The 16271-nt window shown below is 47.5% G+C and overlaps 4 protein-coding genes across 5 annotated transcripts; 1 reads left to right on the top strand and 3 right to left on the bottom strand.

Moving 5' to 3' along the window:
- Positions 1-2161: 2161 nt before the first annotated feature.
- Positions 2162-3196, top strand: L3040_004229 (uncharacterized protein; the record flags this gene model as incomplete). 2 transcript variants are annotated; one of them, XM_066154194.1, is made up of 9 exons in its annotated part: positions 2162-2253; positions 2341-2391; positions 2443-2493; positions 2544-2615; positions 2666-2737; positions 2788-2859; positions 2910-2981; positions 3032-3103; positions 3154-3196. In XM_066154194.1, 9 exons carry the CDS (start codon positions 2162-2164, stop codon positions 3194-3196), a joined length of 597 nt encoding a protein of 198 aa, XP_066011903.1. The 2 variants fall into 2 exon arrangements, with proteins under 2 accessions (XP_066011903.1, XP_066011904.1); XM_066154195.1 differs by lacking the exon at positions 2666-2737.
- A 1486-nt stretch (positions 3197-4682) lies between these two features.
- On the bottom strand, positions 4683-6431 carry L3040_004228 (uncharacterized protein; the record flags this gene model as incomplete). Its single annotated transcript, XM_007288993.2, has 4 exons — positions 4683-5346; positions 5401-6017; positions 6074-6101; positions 6190-6431. The coding sequence occupies 4 exons, from the start codon at positions 6429-6431 to the stop codon at positions 4683-4685; spliced, it is 1551 nt and encodes a 516-aa protein (XP_007289055.2).
- A 1250-nt stretch (positions 6432-7681) lies between these two features.
- On the bottom strand, positions 7682-8857 carry L3040_004227 (uncharacterized protein; the record flags this gene model as incomplete). Its single annotated transcript, XM_007288994.2, has 4 exons — positions 7682-7762; positions 7815-8124; positions 8180-8599; positions 8688-8857. The coding sequence occupies 4 exons, from the start codon at positions 8855-8857 to the stop codon at positions 7682-7684; spliced, it is 981 nt and encodes a 326-aa protein (XP_007289056.1).
- A 4002-nt stretch (positions 8858-12859) lies between these two features.
- Positions 12860-15220, bottom strand: L3040_004226 (uncharacterized protein; the record flags this gene model as incomplete). The annotated part of the gene is made up of 3 exons (XM_066154186.1): positions 12860-15041; positions 15091-15126; positions 15174-15220. 3 exons carry the CDS (start codon positions 15218-15220, stop codon positions 12860-12862), a joined length of 2265 nt encoding a protein of 754 aa, XP_066011902.1.
- Between the last annotated feature and the right edge of the window lie 1051 nt (positions 15221-16271).

Genomic DNA, 16271 nt, shown 5'->3' with positions numbered 1-16271 from the left:
CCGTCGACGAGAAGCTTAGCCTTGATTAAGAGGAGCCAGGTATCCCACCGCTAAACCGTACCGTTAAACTTATCGAGATCAAGAAAGACGCATTTGCGCTAGCGAAGGGCCGTCCGTAATTGCTCTACGAGAGACTCCAATTGAGCGATTCTCGTAAGAAAGAAAGGGCCGTCGTCTTCGTGGGAGGACATAGTAGTGGAATAAGAGGGAGCGTTTGAGTGTCGGAAACGCTAAGAAAAAGAGTAAAGAAGAGAGTTCGTTTTGCAACCGAAGTGCAAAAAATTGAAAAAGGGAGCTCTTTTAAGTCGGAAGAGCTGAGGAAAAGGTGAGGTCGTAAAAAAAGACAATAATCTGTAAGCAATAAATAAAGACCGTGGAGCACCCAACAAGTAACTCACTCCGTTCTTGATAATAATCAATAAGCCGTAATCTGTAAGCTGTAATAATAATCAATAACAATAAGCTGTAATACGACGACCTAATCGAAGGACTTTGTATAATGTGACGAACTGATGAATTCTGACCTTAGAATACAAAGTGAGGAGAGGAAACAGGAAGCTCGAGGAGCTCAGGAAGGTCTATATACATGGCTACAGGCGCTAGGCCTGGATGGGTGATCAGCTGACTGCAAGTAACAAGGCAGGCTGTCACACTAACGGTTGCTTATAGCGTAGTTAATACTTTTAAAGAAGCAAAAACTACTTCTTTTTTTTTATACTTAGCTCATTTGTAATTAAGTGTGAATTTAACTATTGATTAGTATTAGTTATACAATAAAGTGCACACGTAAGACTTGATACAAATAGCAAGTAGTTGCATTCGTAATGTTATTAAGTCTAAGGAAAGAAAGAAGCTATTTTAGCTGCGAAGTGCAGTTACATGTAGTTGCGTGCACGAGCCACTATGTAATTGCTATAGCAAAAGTGCACGGGCCACCCTTATCTTTGATCGAGTCCTTAACTCCGATCCCGAGTCCTTAACTCCGATTCCCTTATTCCTATAAGAACCGACGAGTAGCTCACTTGGTTATTTATTTACTTCGTCTACTGGTTTTCGTGTCTTATACGAATCTGTCTTTTATATATTGTGGTCCTAGAGTCCTAGTCACAAGAATCGTATCGATCGAGTACTGTATTCTGTGTATAAGTTTTATCACTTACAATGTCGTCTTGAATTCCTGATACTCCTGTTGACTCCGCTGATATAGGTAAATGGCCCCTTAAATTTTCGCTTAAGCGCAAGTGACGGACAGACTGTACCTACGGACAGCCTGGTATTAAAGGGTTTACATTAGCATAAAGCTTATCAGCTTTACGTAAGCAAATTACCGAGTTAGTAAAGGTACCCATATACCTACAGAGATGACGAAACGAAAGGCCGGCTCCCTTGTGTCGGCCATGGTTTGATCTTTGGTCCATCCGTCCGCACGTGATTACAAACAAATCCAAGCAGAACGTCGCAACCTTGAGCCCGGATTGGGCTCCCATGAAATCTAATGGTACCCAAAAGTACAGCTAGTTACGTCAGCCTTGGTGAGGATTTCTGGCCTTGATAATCATTTGTCACGATTGGGCGATTAAGCGAGTCGTATAAATAAGGGCCTTGTCTCGAATCTCGTTTTGTTGGACCTAGCCTCTGACCTAGCTTCTGACAAAGGTAGGTAGTTTAGGTAAGGCAAAGACAGGATAGCAAAGAAGAAGCTAATAACCGACTTTGTGAAGATATTTGCATGTTATATATTTTGTTATTGATTTTCATAAGCGGCTAGCCCGCCCCCCCCCCCCCCCCCCCTTTTCCAAAAAAGGGGGTAATCGGGAACTTTTGGGCCTTCGCAATATGGCTTACGACGTCAGTCATTATTCCAACTTTCGCGATTGTTTAATATGCGCATTTGATCTGGCTTCACATTTTGTTTAGCTGTACACGGCTAGTGTGTCATGATACAGATTTTGTAAGGGCACATAGCGGGCACGAAACAGCTGGACGCAGCGCCAAGTAAAGCTGCGAAAGCACAGCATGCTCAAAAGATCTATAAGATACATGCGATATCCTATTCAGATTCTACATTATACAAACCACCATTCCTACCTACACTTGCAAGAAATATTCTACCACTTACTAAACTCAACCATAACTCTCAGTTTCTAAATCAATTGCAATCATGCGTCTTACAACAGCCACTCTCCTCTTGCTGACAGCTTCTTGCGGTCATGCTCTCCAGGCAAGGGCTCTGATCAAACCTGCGGGTCAGCTGTAAGTACTCCGAAAGCCTGCAATCACGGTTGGAGGAGCAGCAGCAGCTCTTACTTGATTATCGCTGACATGGTCTACGATATTTAGCGACGGAGGTCTACCTGCAGTCAAGCGAGACGGTAGCAGAGCTCCTGTTTCGTATGCATGAACTTCCATCTTTATGTTTGCTTAATACTAATAAAAACCCAGTGGCGGAGACGTAGCTAAGAAACGGGAAAACAACGCGGTTGCTCCTGTCTAGTATGCGTGACCTTTTACCTTTATATTTGCTCAATATTAACAAGATCCAGTACCGGAGACATCACTGTACCCCCTCGAGACTTATCTAACAAACTAGAGAACAACGCGGTTGCTCCGGTCTAGTAAGCATAAACTCTTATCTTTATATTTGCTTAATATTAACAAGTCTTAGTACTGGAGACATCACCGTACCCCCTCGAGACGTATTCCACAAACGGGAGAACAACGCGGTTGCTCCGGTCTAGTATATATAAACTCTTATCTTTATATTTGCTTAATATTAACAAGTCCTAGTACTGGAGACATCACCGTACCCCCTCGAGACGTATTCCACAAACGGGAGAACAACGCGGTTGCTCCGGTCTAGTATGTATAAACTCCCATCTTTATATTTGCTTAATATTAACAAGATCCAGTACCGGAGACATCACCGTACCCCCTCGAGACTTATCTAACAAACTAGAGAACAATGCGGTTGCTCCGGTCTAGTAAGCATAAACTTCTACCTTCGTATTTGCTTAATATTAACAATATCTAGTACCGGAGACATCACTGTACCCCCTCGAGACGTATTCCACAAACGGGAGAACAACGCGGTTGCTCCTGTCTAGTATGCATGAACTCTTATCTTTGTATCTGCTCGATATTAACAAGACCCAGTACTGGAGACATCACCGTCCCCCCTCGTTCCGAGGCTGAGTAATCCATACCGGCAATCAAGCGCGACGGGTGACGATTCTCCCATCTAGAGAAGCTCAGGTCCCCTTTTCTACTTCTACGCCGGCCAACCGTCTGGTTCGTGACGGTGAAGGAGAATCAGGGGGGGGTTTTTTTTCTTCTTCTAATGGCTGGATCTCAACCCGTGGCACACTTCAACCGGGGCGAGAGGGTGGGCGTGATAGATTTTGCTGGCACTTGAGAAACTATGAATGTAATACAATTGTATAACAAACATGCGCGTAAGGATTGAAATTGGAATTGAAGTTGAAATATAAGTAACTGATTTGCATGGTTAACTGGAAATGTCGAACCCCGCGAAGAAGACTGCGCTCTTGACGTATCTCTTTTCTATCTAATCAGCATATAAAAGTGTAGCACGACAGCCGCCGGTTCTAACCGTGATTACGGTTCCACGTTCCCCTCCAAGAGCAATATATGATCATCTCCAACATAACACAATACAACATAGTCCAGCCAAAGCCAGAGCAGGATTGTCTGATCTGTCGGCAGGAGATCTAGCGGAAGCAAGACGATGATGAGCTTGGCATGCCACTTGGTTGACCGACCCCAGCATAACCCCGTGGCATGTCCTCAAGTCCCGATTCCTGGACCCAGCCGTAACGTCTCCGGTGTCTTTTCTTTGCTCGCATCGTATGACTGATATGGAGCAAGGGGGCTCGCTTTAATGCGTCTAGCCGGCTGGACGCCGGACTGAGGATGGCTTTTCTCTTCGAGCAGGCGAATGTTGTGAAGGCGTTCTAGAACTTGGTAGCCATCTGGGGGAATTCTATCTATGTACGCCACTCCTCCATCCAAAGAAATTTACAACAAAGGAAAGAGATGCGCAAAATTAATCTTACCGTGCAAGAAGTTGAACTATTAATATTGTGTTGTCAATTAGCTATTATATATAGATCGCTAGCTCCGTAGGGTATTCCTCCGGCCGGATCGTGCCACTCGACGTAGTATTATCTTTTTTTTAGCCATGTCGCATTTGACGTTGATTTTGTGGAGTAGCGAGCTGCGTTGAAGAGAGCTGTCATGTCATGTCATGAAGCTTTTTCAACGCGGCTTTTCCTACCACCATTCACTCAAATTCAGTGCAGTGCTCACCCTAATACTCACTCTCTAGGCAATGGCTCAGCTTACGTAGATCAGCCCAGGCACCAAGCACCAAGCACCAAGCGGCGCTTCAGAGGTCCCAAGCTCGCTTCTACGTCTACAATCGCATAAGCGAGTTGAAACACGACGCCCCGGAGGAAGGCAAAATCCATGGATCTGTTAACTGGGCTATACAACACCAGAGAATGCGAGCTTATGCAGGAGAGACTTAATATTCGTATCGCCTGATCATATCCACATCCCAAATCCATTCATCATAATGCATGCAAAAAATGAGCGCCTTTGAAGTTTCACCGCCCGTCTAAGTGTCACCACCCGGCTCCCAACACCTTCAACAGCAAAAAAGCTTAGCAAATCGCATGCGTCTTCCCCGTTTTGCCCTGCAGACTATGCTTCTCCTTCCTATACGCCTCGTGGTTATGTCCCGAGCGCCCACTGTGGCTCTGATGCTCCTTGATATACTTCTCGGAACGCACCACCTCGTTCTTGTCCATGTCATCCAGGACGCCAATGCACAGTTTGATATCCGCCAGCAGCTGGTCACACCTACTCTTGCTGAAGTCCTCGCGAACCACCACACGCAGCATCTTGAGATCCTTGGTGTTGGGCGCCATGGTGTAAGCCGGGACGACCCAGGAGCGGCCACGTAGTTGGTGAGCGAGAGCGAACTCGTCGTAGTGCTTACCTGCTTTGGGGTCGAGACGGAAGGCGACGAGGGGGAGACCTTGGCCGTTCTTTTGGGACATGATGATGAAACCTAGTTGGGAGAGGCTGTCGGAGAGGTAGTCGGCAGTGCGGGTCAGATTGGACATGATGGAGCGGTAGCCACGCTTGCCGAGGCGGATCAGCTGGTAGTATTGGCCGATCACTTGGGAGGCACCTTTCGAAAAGTTCAGGGTGAACGAGGCTTGATCTGCACCAAGGTAATTGATGTTGAAGACGAGCTCCTTAGGGAGATATTCGGGCGCACGCCAGATGACCCATCCAACACCTGGATAGACAAGGCCATATCTGTAGTTGTGTAAGTAAATACTATAGCGAAGTGAGGAACGTTAGACGACGTACTTGTGACCCGAAGTATTAATCGACACAACTTTCTCAAGCCTGAAATCCCACTCCAACTCGGGCACCACAAACGGCGCCACAAATCCTCCAGATGCAGCATCAATATGGATAACCGTATCAATGTTCCGCTCGATCAGCAAGTCGTTGACCTTCTTCGCATCCTCATACTCGCCCGTATATGTCGTGCCCAAAATAACACAGATACCAATCGTATTCTCGTCCACCAGATTGACCGTCTCTTCGGGATCAATCACATACCGGTCCTGCGTACAGTACACGTACTTCTCCTCGACCTCAAAGTACCGCGCAGCCTTCTCCCAGCACACCTGCACAGCAGAGCTCATCACGATGTTAGGTTTATCCCACGGCTTGCCAGCAGCCTTGCGAGCGTTCTGCCACCGCTTCTTCATGGCGAGAACTCCGAGCATGATAGCTTCGGAGGAGCCGACGGTCGATGTGCCGACGGGAGCATCGGTTTCGGAGGCAGTCGGGGCGTTGAAAAGACGGCCGATCATGGAGACGCAACGGTTTTGGATGTCGGCTGATTGGGGGTATTCTTCGTAGTCGATGAAGTTCTTGGAGAACGATTCGGTCATTAGGTCTTCGACTTCTTTTTCCTGCGGCGGCGTTAGCATTCGCTCGATTCGGAATACGTTGCTTTTCTGGGACATACCATGAACGTAGTGACGAACGAAGCCAGGCTAAAAAACACCCATCAGCCATGATCCAATGCCTCGATTCCCAAGAAACCTGTAGATATATACAGATATAGGTCTGCAGAGCACCTACTTCAGCATGGGGTTGCCATCCAAGCTCAGATCATCCTTGATCATACGGTAGGCAACCTCCTTCGGCATCTCCTTCTCGGGCATCTCATGCTTTGGCATATCCTCCGCGGCGAACCGCGAGCCATAGACGGTAGTGGCGAAGGAGTCTTCATCGCTGCCGGCGGCAATGTCGAGTTTCTCGAGACCCTTGACGAGGGGTTGGTCGACGAGGCCGTCGTGCTTGATGCTGGCGAGGTGGACCATGGTCGCGGTGTTTATTGTCTTGTACTATCTGTAGAGGGAGAGAGGGAAGCAAGGAAGAAAGTTGTTGGTAGTTGAGGAACTGAGAGATATTCACATACAGAGTCCTTACTTCGATGCAGGACAAGAGTAGGTAGTTAACCTAAGTACCCACCTAGTCAGTGGCAGCCGACCTACTACGTACGTAGCACTTTATACTTTTGTCTATTCCGTCACCTGCTTCTGCTAAAAGGCTAGCTAACCAGCTCTTCCTGCACATTCATGCGTCTGTCTTCCCGTATCCCCATCCCATCCCATCCATTCTACGTATTGACATCGAGTACTCAGACATCCAGCCCGGGATCTACGGAGAAGCTGTCTAATGTCTTGGCAAGAAAGCTTAGCACTGTCGAGTAATGCCCCGTTATTTCTGTGCTTGCAGTGCTTCCTATTGGCCACTTGCAGCTGGGTGAATGCGGGACGAGCTGGCAGGTACGTCATCCGTCAGTCAGGAGGTGAGGATTACCTAGGTAACTGTACCTATATCCCGTAGGTAGGCATACGGTGGCATACGGTTGATACTGTACAAGGGAATACTCCGGATGGGAATTTAGCTGTAGCATTGCGATAGAGTAGGGTAGGTAGGTACCGGTACACCCTCGACATAAAGATCTATTTGAGACGGACCGGAATAGGGTTATATCCGACGGATCCCATATCCGTACCGTATCTGTACCGTATCTGTAGGTATATCGAAAAGTGGGGGGCAGTTGCAGGATTTGGTGGAGAGGCACCATTATCAGCGACGGTCTCACTTCGGAACGATGGCTCCATAGTCGAATCTATCTAGGTACCTTACAACGAGGGCCAGTACTTTCGTTAGTAATGCTCCCAGACTACGAGGAGCGTGTCCTGTAGAGAGAGCAGAGAGTAAAGAGGAGGAAATTGCCCTGGAAACAAAAGTCTACTCAATATCGTCTATTTGCTGCAGCAGCGGGAAAAGGACCTATAATTACAGAAAGACGCCCGAATCATCCCATTCCTATGCAGAGAAACACCGGGAAGAGAAAACACGAGCTCGCCCTCCCTCACAAACAGCAAGGACGTCTAATGCTCCAGAAGAAAAGAGCCCCGAACGCAAGACTATCCCAGCCTAAAACAATGTGTTCTGCGAAATGTCTCGATCCCCATAGAGGTATAGGGAGAGACTGCCTCGCTTCTATCCATAAAGACTGTGCAAATGGATTTCCACCATCCATCCTGTGTGAAGACATCTAGTTGGTCTTGGCAATCTCGACACCTCCAGTGGCTCCCAATGCCTTCTTCAAGTCTCCGTAGATAGCGAATTGACCGGCCTAGAAGAAGAGTTAGTGGCAGACAACTAAGAGATTTGAGAGTCGAGCTTACAGTGAGAGTTCCAACCATGAACAGACGAGCACCGATACCAGCGAAAGATCCCTTAAGGCCAATTTCCTTGTAGATCTTGATCAGACGGCTGGCGGTTCCCTCTCCGGGAAGACCCTTGGTCTTGTTGATTTTGCTCAACATGGTGTCAGCGGGTTGCGAGACGATGGCAGCAGCGAAACCAGCCATCAGACCGGATCCCAGGTTGACAGTGGTCTGGAATACATCGGAGGAGTTCTTCTTGTCAAAGAAGCCCCAGGCGAATTCGTTAACCTTCTCGAAGGCGACGAACTTGGTCATGGTGTATGGGACCCTGAAAATCATTAATACCGCAACATCATGTGGCGTATGAAAGAAGGGGTACTTACTGCTTGAACAGGATAGGGCCGAAACCAGCGTAGAAGGCGCCGACACCCTCGTTCTTCAGCATCTTTCCGAAACCACCAATGAGACCATTGGCGTATGTTGGCTCAGAGACGAGACGGATACGGGTGGCCTCGAGAGGGCAGAGGGCAACATCGGCGAAGAACTCTGCAATACCGGCAGAGACCAAGTACACGGCGGTGCGGTTGTTGGAGGCAGTCTCGTATCCGAGAACATCAATGGACTTTTGCTTGAAGAACTCATATCCTCCGAACTTAAGTGCGCCCTGGAGGAAGTAACCAGCAGCAGTTGGTCCGAAACCAGTTGCCAGAGCTCCCATGCCCTCCTTGGCAACCACCTGTCTGAATCCCCCAACGAGCCCCTTGTTGTATGTGGCGGGATCGAGTTGTATTCTTGTCTTGACGCTGTTGGGACCATAGGTCAGTGGAATCCTCTTCTCGCACGCAATAAAACTTTGCATCCTCTGTTGAGCGCAATTGCAGCGAAACTTACACATCCACTGGAGTCATTCCACCATGGGTGATAGAACAGCAGAGAGCGCCAGCCAAGGCGAATCTGGAGTAGAGTTGGACACCGCTCAGCTTCTCGGGGGTGTTGGCGGCGACCTTTTGAATGACGGCATCAACCTTGGTCGAGCCAGAGGAGGTAGGTGGCGCACTCATTGTATTATATGTATGTGAGAACGGAGGGGGATATTAGGAGAAGAAGTGAGTGGAGATAGGAAGATTCGATGTCTTCGACGTGGGAGGATGGTTCAATTGATAGATGTTGTGGTCTGGTGGTTGGTCGGGAGAGGAAGATTGGAGCTGAGGATGCATCTCGAAAATTTTGGGACTAGCGGAATTAGCCGGGTACAGCGGTCGTAGTTCTGGTGGGCCTCCCCCAAATTTAGTGTCCAGCACGTGTCGCCGCTGTTTGGGAGCGTCTACATTTGAAGCGAGAGGTCGTTAAGGAGAGTAAACAAACCAGGCAGATGGCAGGTTTGTGGAAGACGTGTCCATTCTCATCCAGGCAGGAACGCTCAAGTTAACAAGTCTCGTGGTCGTCGTCAACCTAACATCCTGGCTTCCCGAGGTGGGTATGGAATGTTCCTAACAACCTATAACCCACCTTTATCCGAGGTTATTTGGAGACACAGTGAGGCCTTTGTTGTTTAAGATGTTTTCTGTTTTGATTATTTGAAAGCGGTTTGCAGACGTTTTTAATCTATCAGGAAATTCATGTAATTGTCATATCGTCAACCAGGATCTGAGGTGCATTTCTTATCTTGGTCGGCTCTAGTCCTATTATTTTCAGTTCTACAACTTATTAATAGGGAATAACTGATTTGTATTGCTTCTTCTATCGTTGATTGTGATCAGGTATCTGACGAGCTTTCGATTCCAGTTGTTTTGAATGCATATATTAAAAGCATAAACACGTTATCAAAGCTCAATTGCATGCGGCAAATGCTCTTTTTATAACCAGTATTATAAAAACGTTTTCTTCATAGCCCCTTGAATAGTAACAACCATCCTGTTTGGTTCTGTCCTAGGTTGACGGCCAGATTTATCATCAACTACTATTACGAGATAACTTTGGTGGTGCAAGGTTGTCATTGAGTCAAATTTCCTGAAAAGTGCAAAAGAAGATCCTAAGCAGCGAGATATTCTCTAGTCTCACAGCTGAAGGTATCAATCATTCTCAATCTTTCCTTGTAGACTGTCCTGGGGTCTAACTATTGTATGATATATATAACGACCGACAATCCAGACACTTGAATGCAACGATTTTGTATTCGCCTTCTCATTTCTCTAAATCAAAACGCTCTCTCGATCACACATAGGGAAATAATTATGCCCGATATTGATAGAAGCGTATTATTAGTCAGTGAGACTATGACTGGTGTGTACAACAGATCAAGATAGTATTTCTATACATGATGTAGCAGTTCTAGGTACATCTTTGGAAAGGTTGAAGATTTTGTTCAGCGATCTACGAAATGGATCACAAATCTCGGTGTAAACGAACGCTGGAATTACATAGTGCAACGACCTATACCGTGATAGAAACCAAGATCCTAAGCCACGACTACGAGCGGATAAGGTGAGTTTGAAACCCTATTAGATGCCTCTTCTGTATGATTTCTTCAATTCATAATACAGATGACAGCAGTGAATAGTTTGGCAGTATCTTGATTATATTTTTTAGTTCATATACAAGAGCTCGAATTTTTGAAACAGTTACTCACTGCTTAGCCTACAAAGCTGTAGCTGTTTGAGATACTCGGCGTCTACGCAAACAGACCTTAAGCAAATATTTCATCGATATTTTGGGTAAAGCATGAAGGCACGCTCATCGAACGAACTGTGCAGTTATCGACTCCAATTATTCTTTTATATCCCTCTCTATAGACACCAAGAACTATACTTCAACACGGTAGATACTGTCGGACTCATATTCACTGCTTTCAAAGTTGAAAGTTCAATCTACGTTCGGCCCAAGTATATATAGAGTAAAATATATCAAAACTACTATGTGGCACCCATGCTGGAGCTGTTGATAGACCGGTATGTATACATTAATATTTGGATAACTCTCAGCCTATCTGGGGGGTATAGTTCTCCAGCGTCAGGCCAGAAGTAGTCGTTTTTCCCGGATGCAGCGCACTTCCCATATCTGCTCCTTTCCAGGGATTGGATACGAGATTAAATAGACGCGAAGTATCTACGACCGTCTATCTACGACCGTCTATCATAGTGATTCTAAAGTCAAATAGCCATCGCCCGTATCCTCCAAAGCAATTTTATACCGCAAACAAGCATGCAAACAAATCACGAACATGCCAGGCCAAGCCAGAATATCAGAATCCACCCTCATCATCCACCCCGCAGCTACAAAACAAAATCACCAATGTGAGAATCTGATCTTTGATCCGATGACGTTCAGAAATATCATTATAGTGTGGAGCGTTGCTGTATATTTGCCACACAGAGTCATCACGCCAAGTCTCTCAAGTCTGTCAGCCCGGGAAGAGCAGTCTCGTTTGATGATTGCGATTATTCGTAACGTAGCAATCTATTAGAAAAGATTTCAGAGTTTTTGGTGTTCCATTCGCTCTTCGATCTGCTTGTATTTTCGTACTCCAACTGCGAGGTTCAAGAGAAAGGTAAGTTCCGGTGCCGGGCCCCGCTGAAGCGAATGCCCAGGGCGTAATTCTACTAGTGTCAATAATATACATAAAAGAACCGAGCCCGCCATCTAATTAAAATCCGGAATGGTGTAGTGGCTAGCATTTCTGCCTCTCAACAGATTGTCTCATCGATCGTGTGCGCAGGAGACCGGGGTTCAATTCCCCGTTCCGGAATCGTTTTCCTTTTGGTAATTCTTTCCTTAAAAGACATCACTGAATCGACGTGAAGTGATCTTCACCACAATCCGGTGTTTGATATTGCAGGTTGATCATTTTTCAAATTTGATATAACGATGCGAAAAACATTCCCTATCAAAATTTTGCCCTTTGAAATTGCGCCCGGTGCAAAAATCTGGCCAACGCATAAAGAAGACACCGTGAAAATTCCAACTCACGCAACACAATTACGAGTTATCCGAATCCGTCTAGTCCGCGAACCAAGAAACTTCATATCGGGCCACAATACCGGAAGACGAAGGATGCTCTCTGTCAGCGAAAAAAATAATGGATGACTGACTGAGCGGCATATTGGCGCTTTAATGCTGATTTACACGGGAACATAATCAGGAATCTGATAGCCCATGCTATGTCAAATCTCTTATGAAGTCGTAAATATCTTGCGCAGAGGCAACCTGCATTTTCCAGCACTGTTCGATGAGCTCTCTACAGGCCATATCCGAGACATCAGGAAACCTGCGGTTCCTATAGTTTTCTTCCACCCCATCCTCATGAAGCTCGAGAAAGGGGAGCTGGCCCGTCATTATGAAGTAGATGGTAGTGCCTAGCGCAAATAGATCATCTTGTACGGTCGGTGGATCGCGCTAATTATGATTTAGGTATCACGAACCGTGGTCCGCTGTAAGCTGACGGCGTAGAGCTTGCAAGCGATGAGCCCTTAAAATCTGCAATCTTGAGACCTAGATGGGCATCAAGCAGGAAGGTTTTAGGGTTGAATTCGCAGTGCAGAGGTTTCGCGTTGCGTAGCAGCTGAAGGCCTTCGGCAGCCTCTTTGGCCCAGCGGAGTCGTTGCGTTACCGTGACCGTGGCGTTTTGGAGGAGGAAGGCCTCTCTCTAGGTTGCTATGAGGCATGTATTCCATGGTAAGATAGCAGTCGGCGGGATTCCAAATCAATGATTCCAACCAGACGAGGGTGCGGGCCCAGTTTGTTGTATATCTCGTTTTCGATTGAAATGTCTCTGCAACTGTCGCTTGCATGTCGACCAGGCTAGGGCGATTTCATCACATTGCCAGAGGGCAAGAGTTCCAAGATCCCAGAACCCTCAGCCAACCACATGTATCCAAAGAAGGACTTTATCGGTAGCTAGCTTGTAGTTGCCCTCGCCCGCACCAAAGTCCTTATATAGGCAGCGGGTATTCAATAGCCAAGTACTTACTTTGCAATGAGAACCACTTCATACGGAATCCCCATGTTCTAAGCGAGAATCTGGAATGTCCCAAACGCACGCACAACATTTATAGCTACCGGCTCATCTACATTCCGATATTTCCCCTCTTACCGCCTCTTTTATTCCGCTCAATATGACCCTGCAGCACCCGCTTCGTCTGTACCAAGCTCCTCTTCTGCTTATACTTCGCCTTGCCTAGAGTCATCATGAAATTCTTCTTCCGCGCTTTCTCCTTATTCGTTGAACTCTTGCCTTCTATATCTTTCTTCTGCCGCCTGAGAGCCTGGGTACTCTTGTGCTCGCCTCTCTCGCCCTTGCCTTCCCTCGCCAGGGCAATCATCTCCTCCTTCGTACTCTTGCGCAGCTTCGAGAATCCTTCGATTTGATCGGCTGTCAGAGCATCGTCCGCATGACGTGCGGCAATCTGCTTCAGTCGTTCGGCATGTGTCTTGTTCTTGCCCATAGCCTTGTCAAGGCCGGCCTCCAGGCGTAGCTCTTGCAGTTTCGCGAGATCGGCAGGGGTAAGAATCTTCGTCGTCGCAAGCTTCGAGATCTTCTTCTCAAGCACTTTCTCGGCATTATCCTTCTCCTCGTTTTCGGCAACCTTCTTGTCAAGCTTCTGTTTCTTCGGATTGGGGTTGTCGTCTTCGCTGTCGCTGATTTCAATCTCGACATCGCTTTCGACGTTGTTCCACCCGCCAGAATCATCACTATCATCGGACTCGGCATCCCAATTTTCCCATCCCTTGGCCTCTTCTTCTTCGTCATCGCTATCGTCTTCCTCGTCCGTCCCAAGTTCCGGTAGACCAGCCTCCTCGCGTTTGCGCTTCCTCTCGTTCCTCTTCCACTCTTCTAGAAGCTCGAGACCTTCGATACCACCAACTTCCTGCTCTCCAAATCTTCTCTCTGTGATCGAGCCGCTCTTGATGCCCATAGTAGCCTGCTTTCCTCTGTCTCTCTTTTTCAATAGATCAGCACCAACCTCTCGGTACAACGACAAAAGTCCCTTCGCAGCCATCATTGTTCCCTTGTCCTTGCTCTTCCTGTACATGACCAAATCCTGCAGAAGTGTATCGTTCATCGCTAGCGGTTGTCGGACACAGATTTCCCGGATGGCGTTCAATCCAGCGGATGCGACTTCCGACGCAGAGGCTTCAGACACGAACTCGTTGGCGATCTTCTGGACAAGAGGCTCCAGCGCATCGGGCGGCACTAAGTCGTGCGTTGCTTGTGCCAAAGACGCCATGAAGGATGTGACGGACGGTTGTCGAGGGGTGAGGTATTTGATGAAATAGGAGTATAGAGAAATAACGGTCAATTTGTGCAGACCTACCAGCCGGCAAACAAGCTGTAGCACAAGTAGCTTCTGCTCCAGATTAAGCTTCGATTTCGAGTTCTGGAGATGCTTAGAGAAAAGGGTTTCGGCAAAGCCCTGCGGATCATGGAGGAGATGTAGAGCGGAGAAATTGAGGGGATGTGGCTGGTTCTTCTTCTTCTCGATCTTTTTGACCTTCTTCACAGCTTCCTCCAAGGACTTCTTCACTTTCCGGCTCTTCTTGTTGACGCCAGCCGAATGCTTCATCTTCCCAATGTCAATTGCCTTTTCGTCGTCGCTGCTGTCGTCCTCGAGCTGGTCTTCGCGCTCCTTGTCGCCTCCAAGGAAGAATCGAACACCGCCTCCAATTACCTTCGCATTTTCCGCCAGAGCAGCTTCCTTCATAATCTCGACAGCCTTCGAATCGGTCCATATTTGGCGCTTCCAAAGCTCTCTGGTAATCTTGACGGCCCAGATACCCTTCTGTGATGTGCGGTCAGATGTGAGGAGATTGTGAAGAGCGGTCTGAATCGTGCGATTGAGACGGTGGTTTGTGGATTTCGAGTTCGAGGTTCGCAGATCAGATATAATTCTCTGAAACAGCAGGGTACGCAGGGTTTTGCTGGGTGTGGAAACCAGAATGGGAAACAAGGTATTGAGAAGGTTAGATGAGTCGATGATGTCTTTCCGGCGCAACAAGACCAAGCTGCCAACGATCTTCTCCCGCAATTCGCTGTCGAGTTCTGCATGATGCAATGTGAGCATCTTTTTCAGATCTTCTGGAAATTCGGCAGTATCTTCGGGAAAACATTCTGCGACGTGGGCAATGAAGTCAATCAAGTCGTGGAACGAGACGATACCGCTGGAGAGGGCGCTCCTCGGAGAAACCAGGAAGATATCACGCTGGGATACATATTGTTCGAACTGATTCCTGAAATCGCTATGGTAGGATCTATATGGTCAGCACGGGTGCCGACCGCATTAGATTGTGAGCTGCTTACTTTGGATCTCTCTTGATTTTGTACTGGAGACTCGACCTAGGAGGATTAGTCGGAGGCGCATATGTTGAGTCTGGGTTACCAACAGATCAGCTTCCACCTTATCAAGTGCGCCTACTTTTCTCTTGACCATGGTGGGCAGTTGTGTTGGAGTTGCAGAGTAGGATGGTCCTTTTCCTTCTCTCAAGAAATATTTCTGCTATCGATAATCCCTAGCGCCTTAAGCTAGGTACCCCTGCTAGTTTATGTCATCACGTGTTTCTGAGAAAAGCTGCAGGATCTCTCCCCGGCACCCCGCGTGCAAGCTTCATAGCCAAAACCACTTCGCTAGAATTGCAGCAATGCAAGAGTGTACAATTCAGCAACATATACCCTTTCGGCCCTGCTCTCGAAGTCCCTTCAACTCAATTGACCCAAATACCTCAGCAAACAAATCCCTCGTACCCGCCGGGTGCATTTCTCGGCAAGTCAGACGCGTCGGGCAACTTGCTGAATGTTTCGTGCCCATTCATCGACGTACCGGTATATCGAGCCCATGAAAGCGCCGATGCACCAATCTGAACAACGCTGCTATCGTAATCGATCTGCAAATTTCCTCCTTCGAAATATCAAACACATGCTCGAACTGAGGAATAGCAGATCGCTACGGTACTTTTTGTCGGTCGGGTTCGTTTCGAGGTCGTTCGTTCCAGGGACCAGGTGTGTCGACGATGCAATGTGAGAAGGGCGGCTCGTCTCTATTATTGCCATACATATACGTTCAAATCGTACACTTTCCTCGCTTGAGAAATTCTTCGGTAGTGGATCTGGGGCTTCCCGAATTCAACTGATGAGAGCTTATAGTCAGGCTCGAATGCGTTCACGTCTCACAAGGCCTGATAGACAACCAACTTTGGCAATAGGCCAGACGTTCCGCACTATCGGAGTACCGTAGATGCCGAAGCGGAGCGTCATTGGTGTCTTGTAGAAAGAGATGCCGCGAGGTTTTGAGGCGGATCTGGGCCCAAAATGGCGAGGTCAACTCCTACTTTTATCTGCTAGGCTCATTTATGGTAGGCGTGCTGGTGGGTCCTGGTCGATTGTGCATATTGATTCCCGCCTCATGCATCGCAAGGGTAATTAATATGTCTGTCCTGTACGTTCAGTGGCCAGGCCTTCTCAGAGTACGGACGAGTTGCATTCCG

The sequence above is a fragment of the Drepanopeziza brunnea genome (genome assembly GCF_022702325.1).
Source record: "Drepanopeziza brunnea f. sp. 'multigermtubi' strain 214-2 chromosome Unknown ctg6, whole genome shotgun sequence".
NCBI lineage: Eukaryota > Fungi > Ascomycota > Leotiomycetes > Helotiales > Drepanopezizaceae > Drepanopeziza > Drepanopeziza brunnea.
The sequence above is the reverse complement of the archived record's forward strand: the minus strand, read 5'-3'. Positions and strand labels throughout refer to the sequence as shown.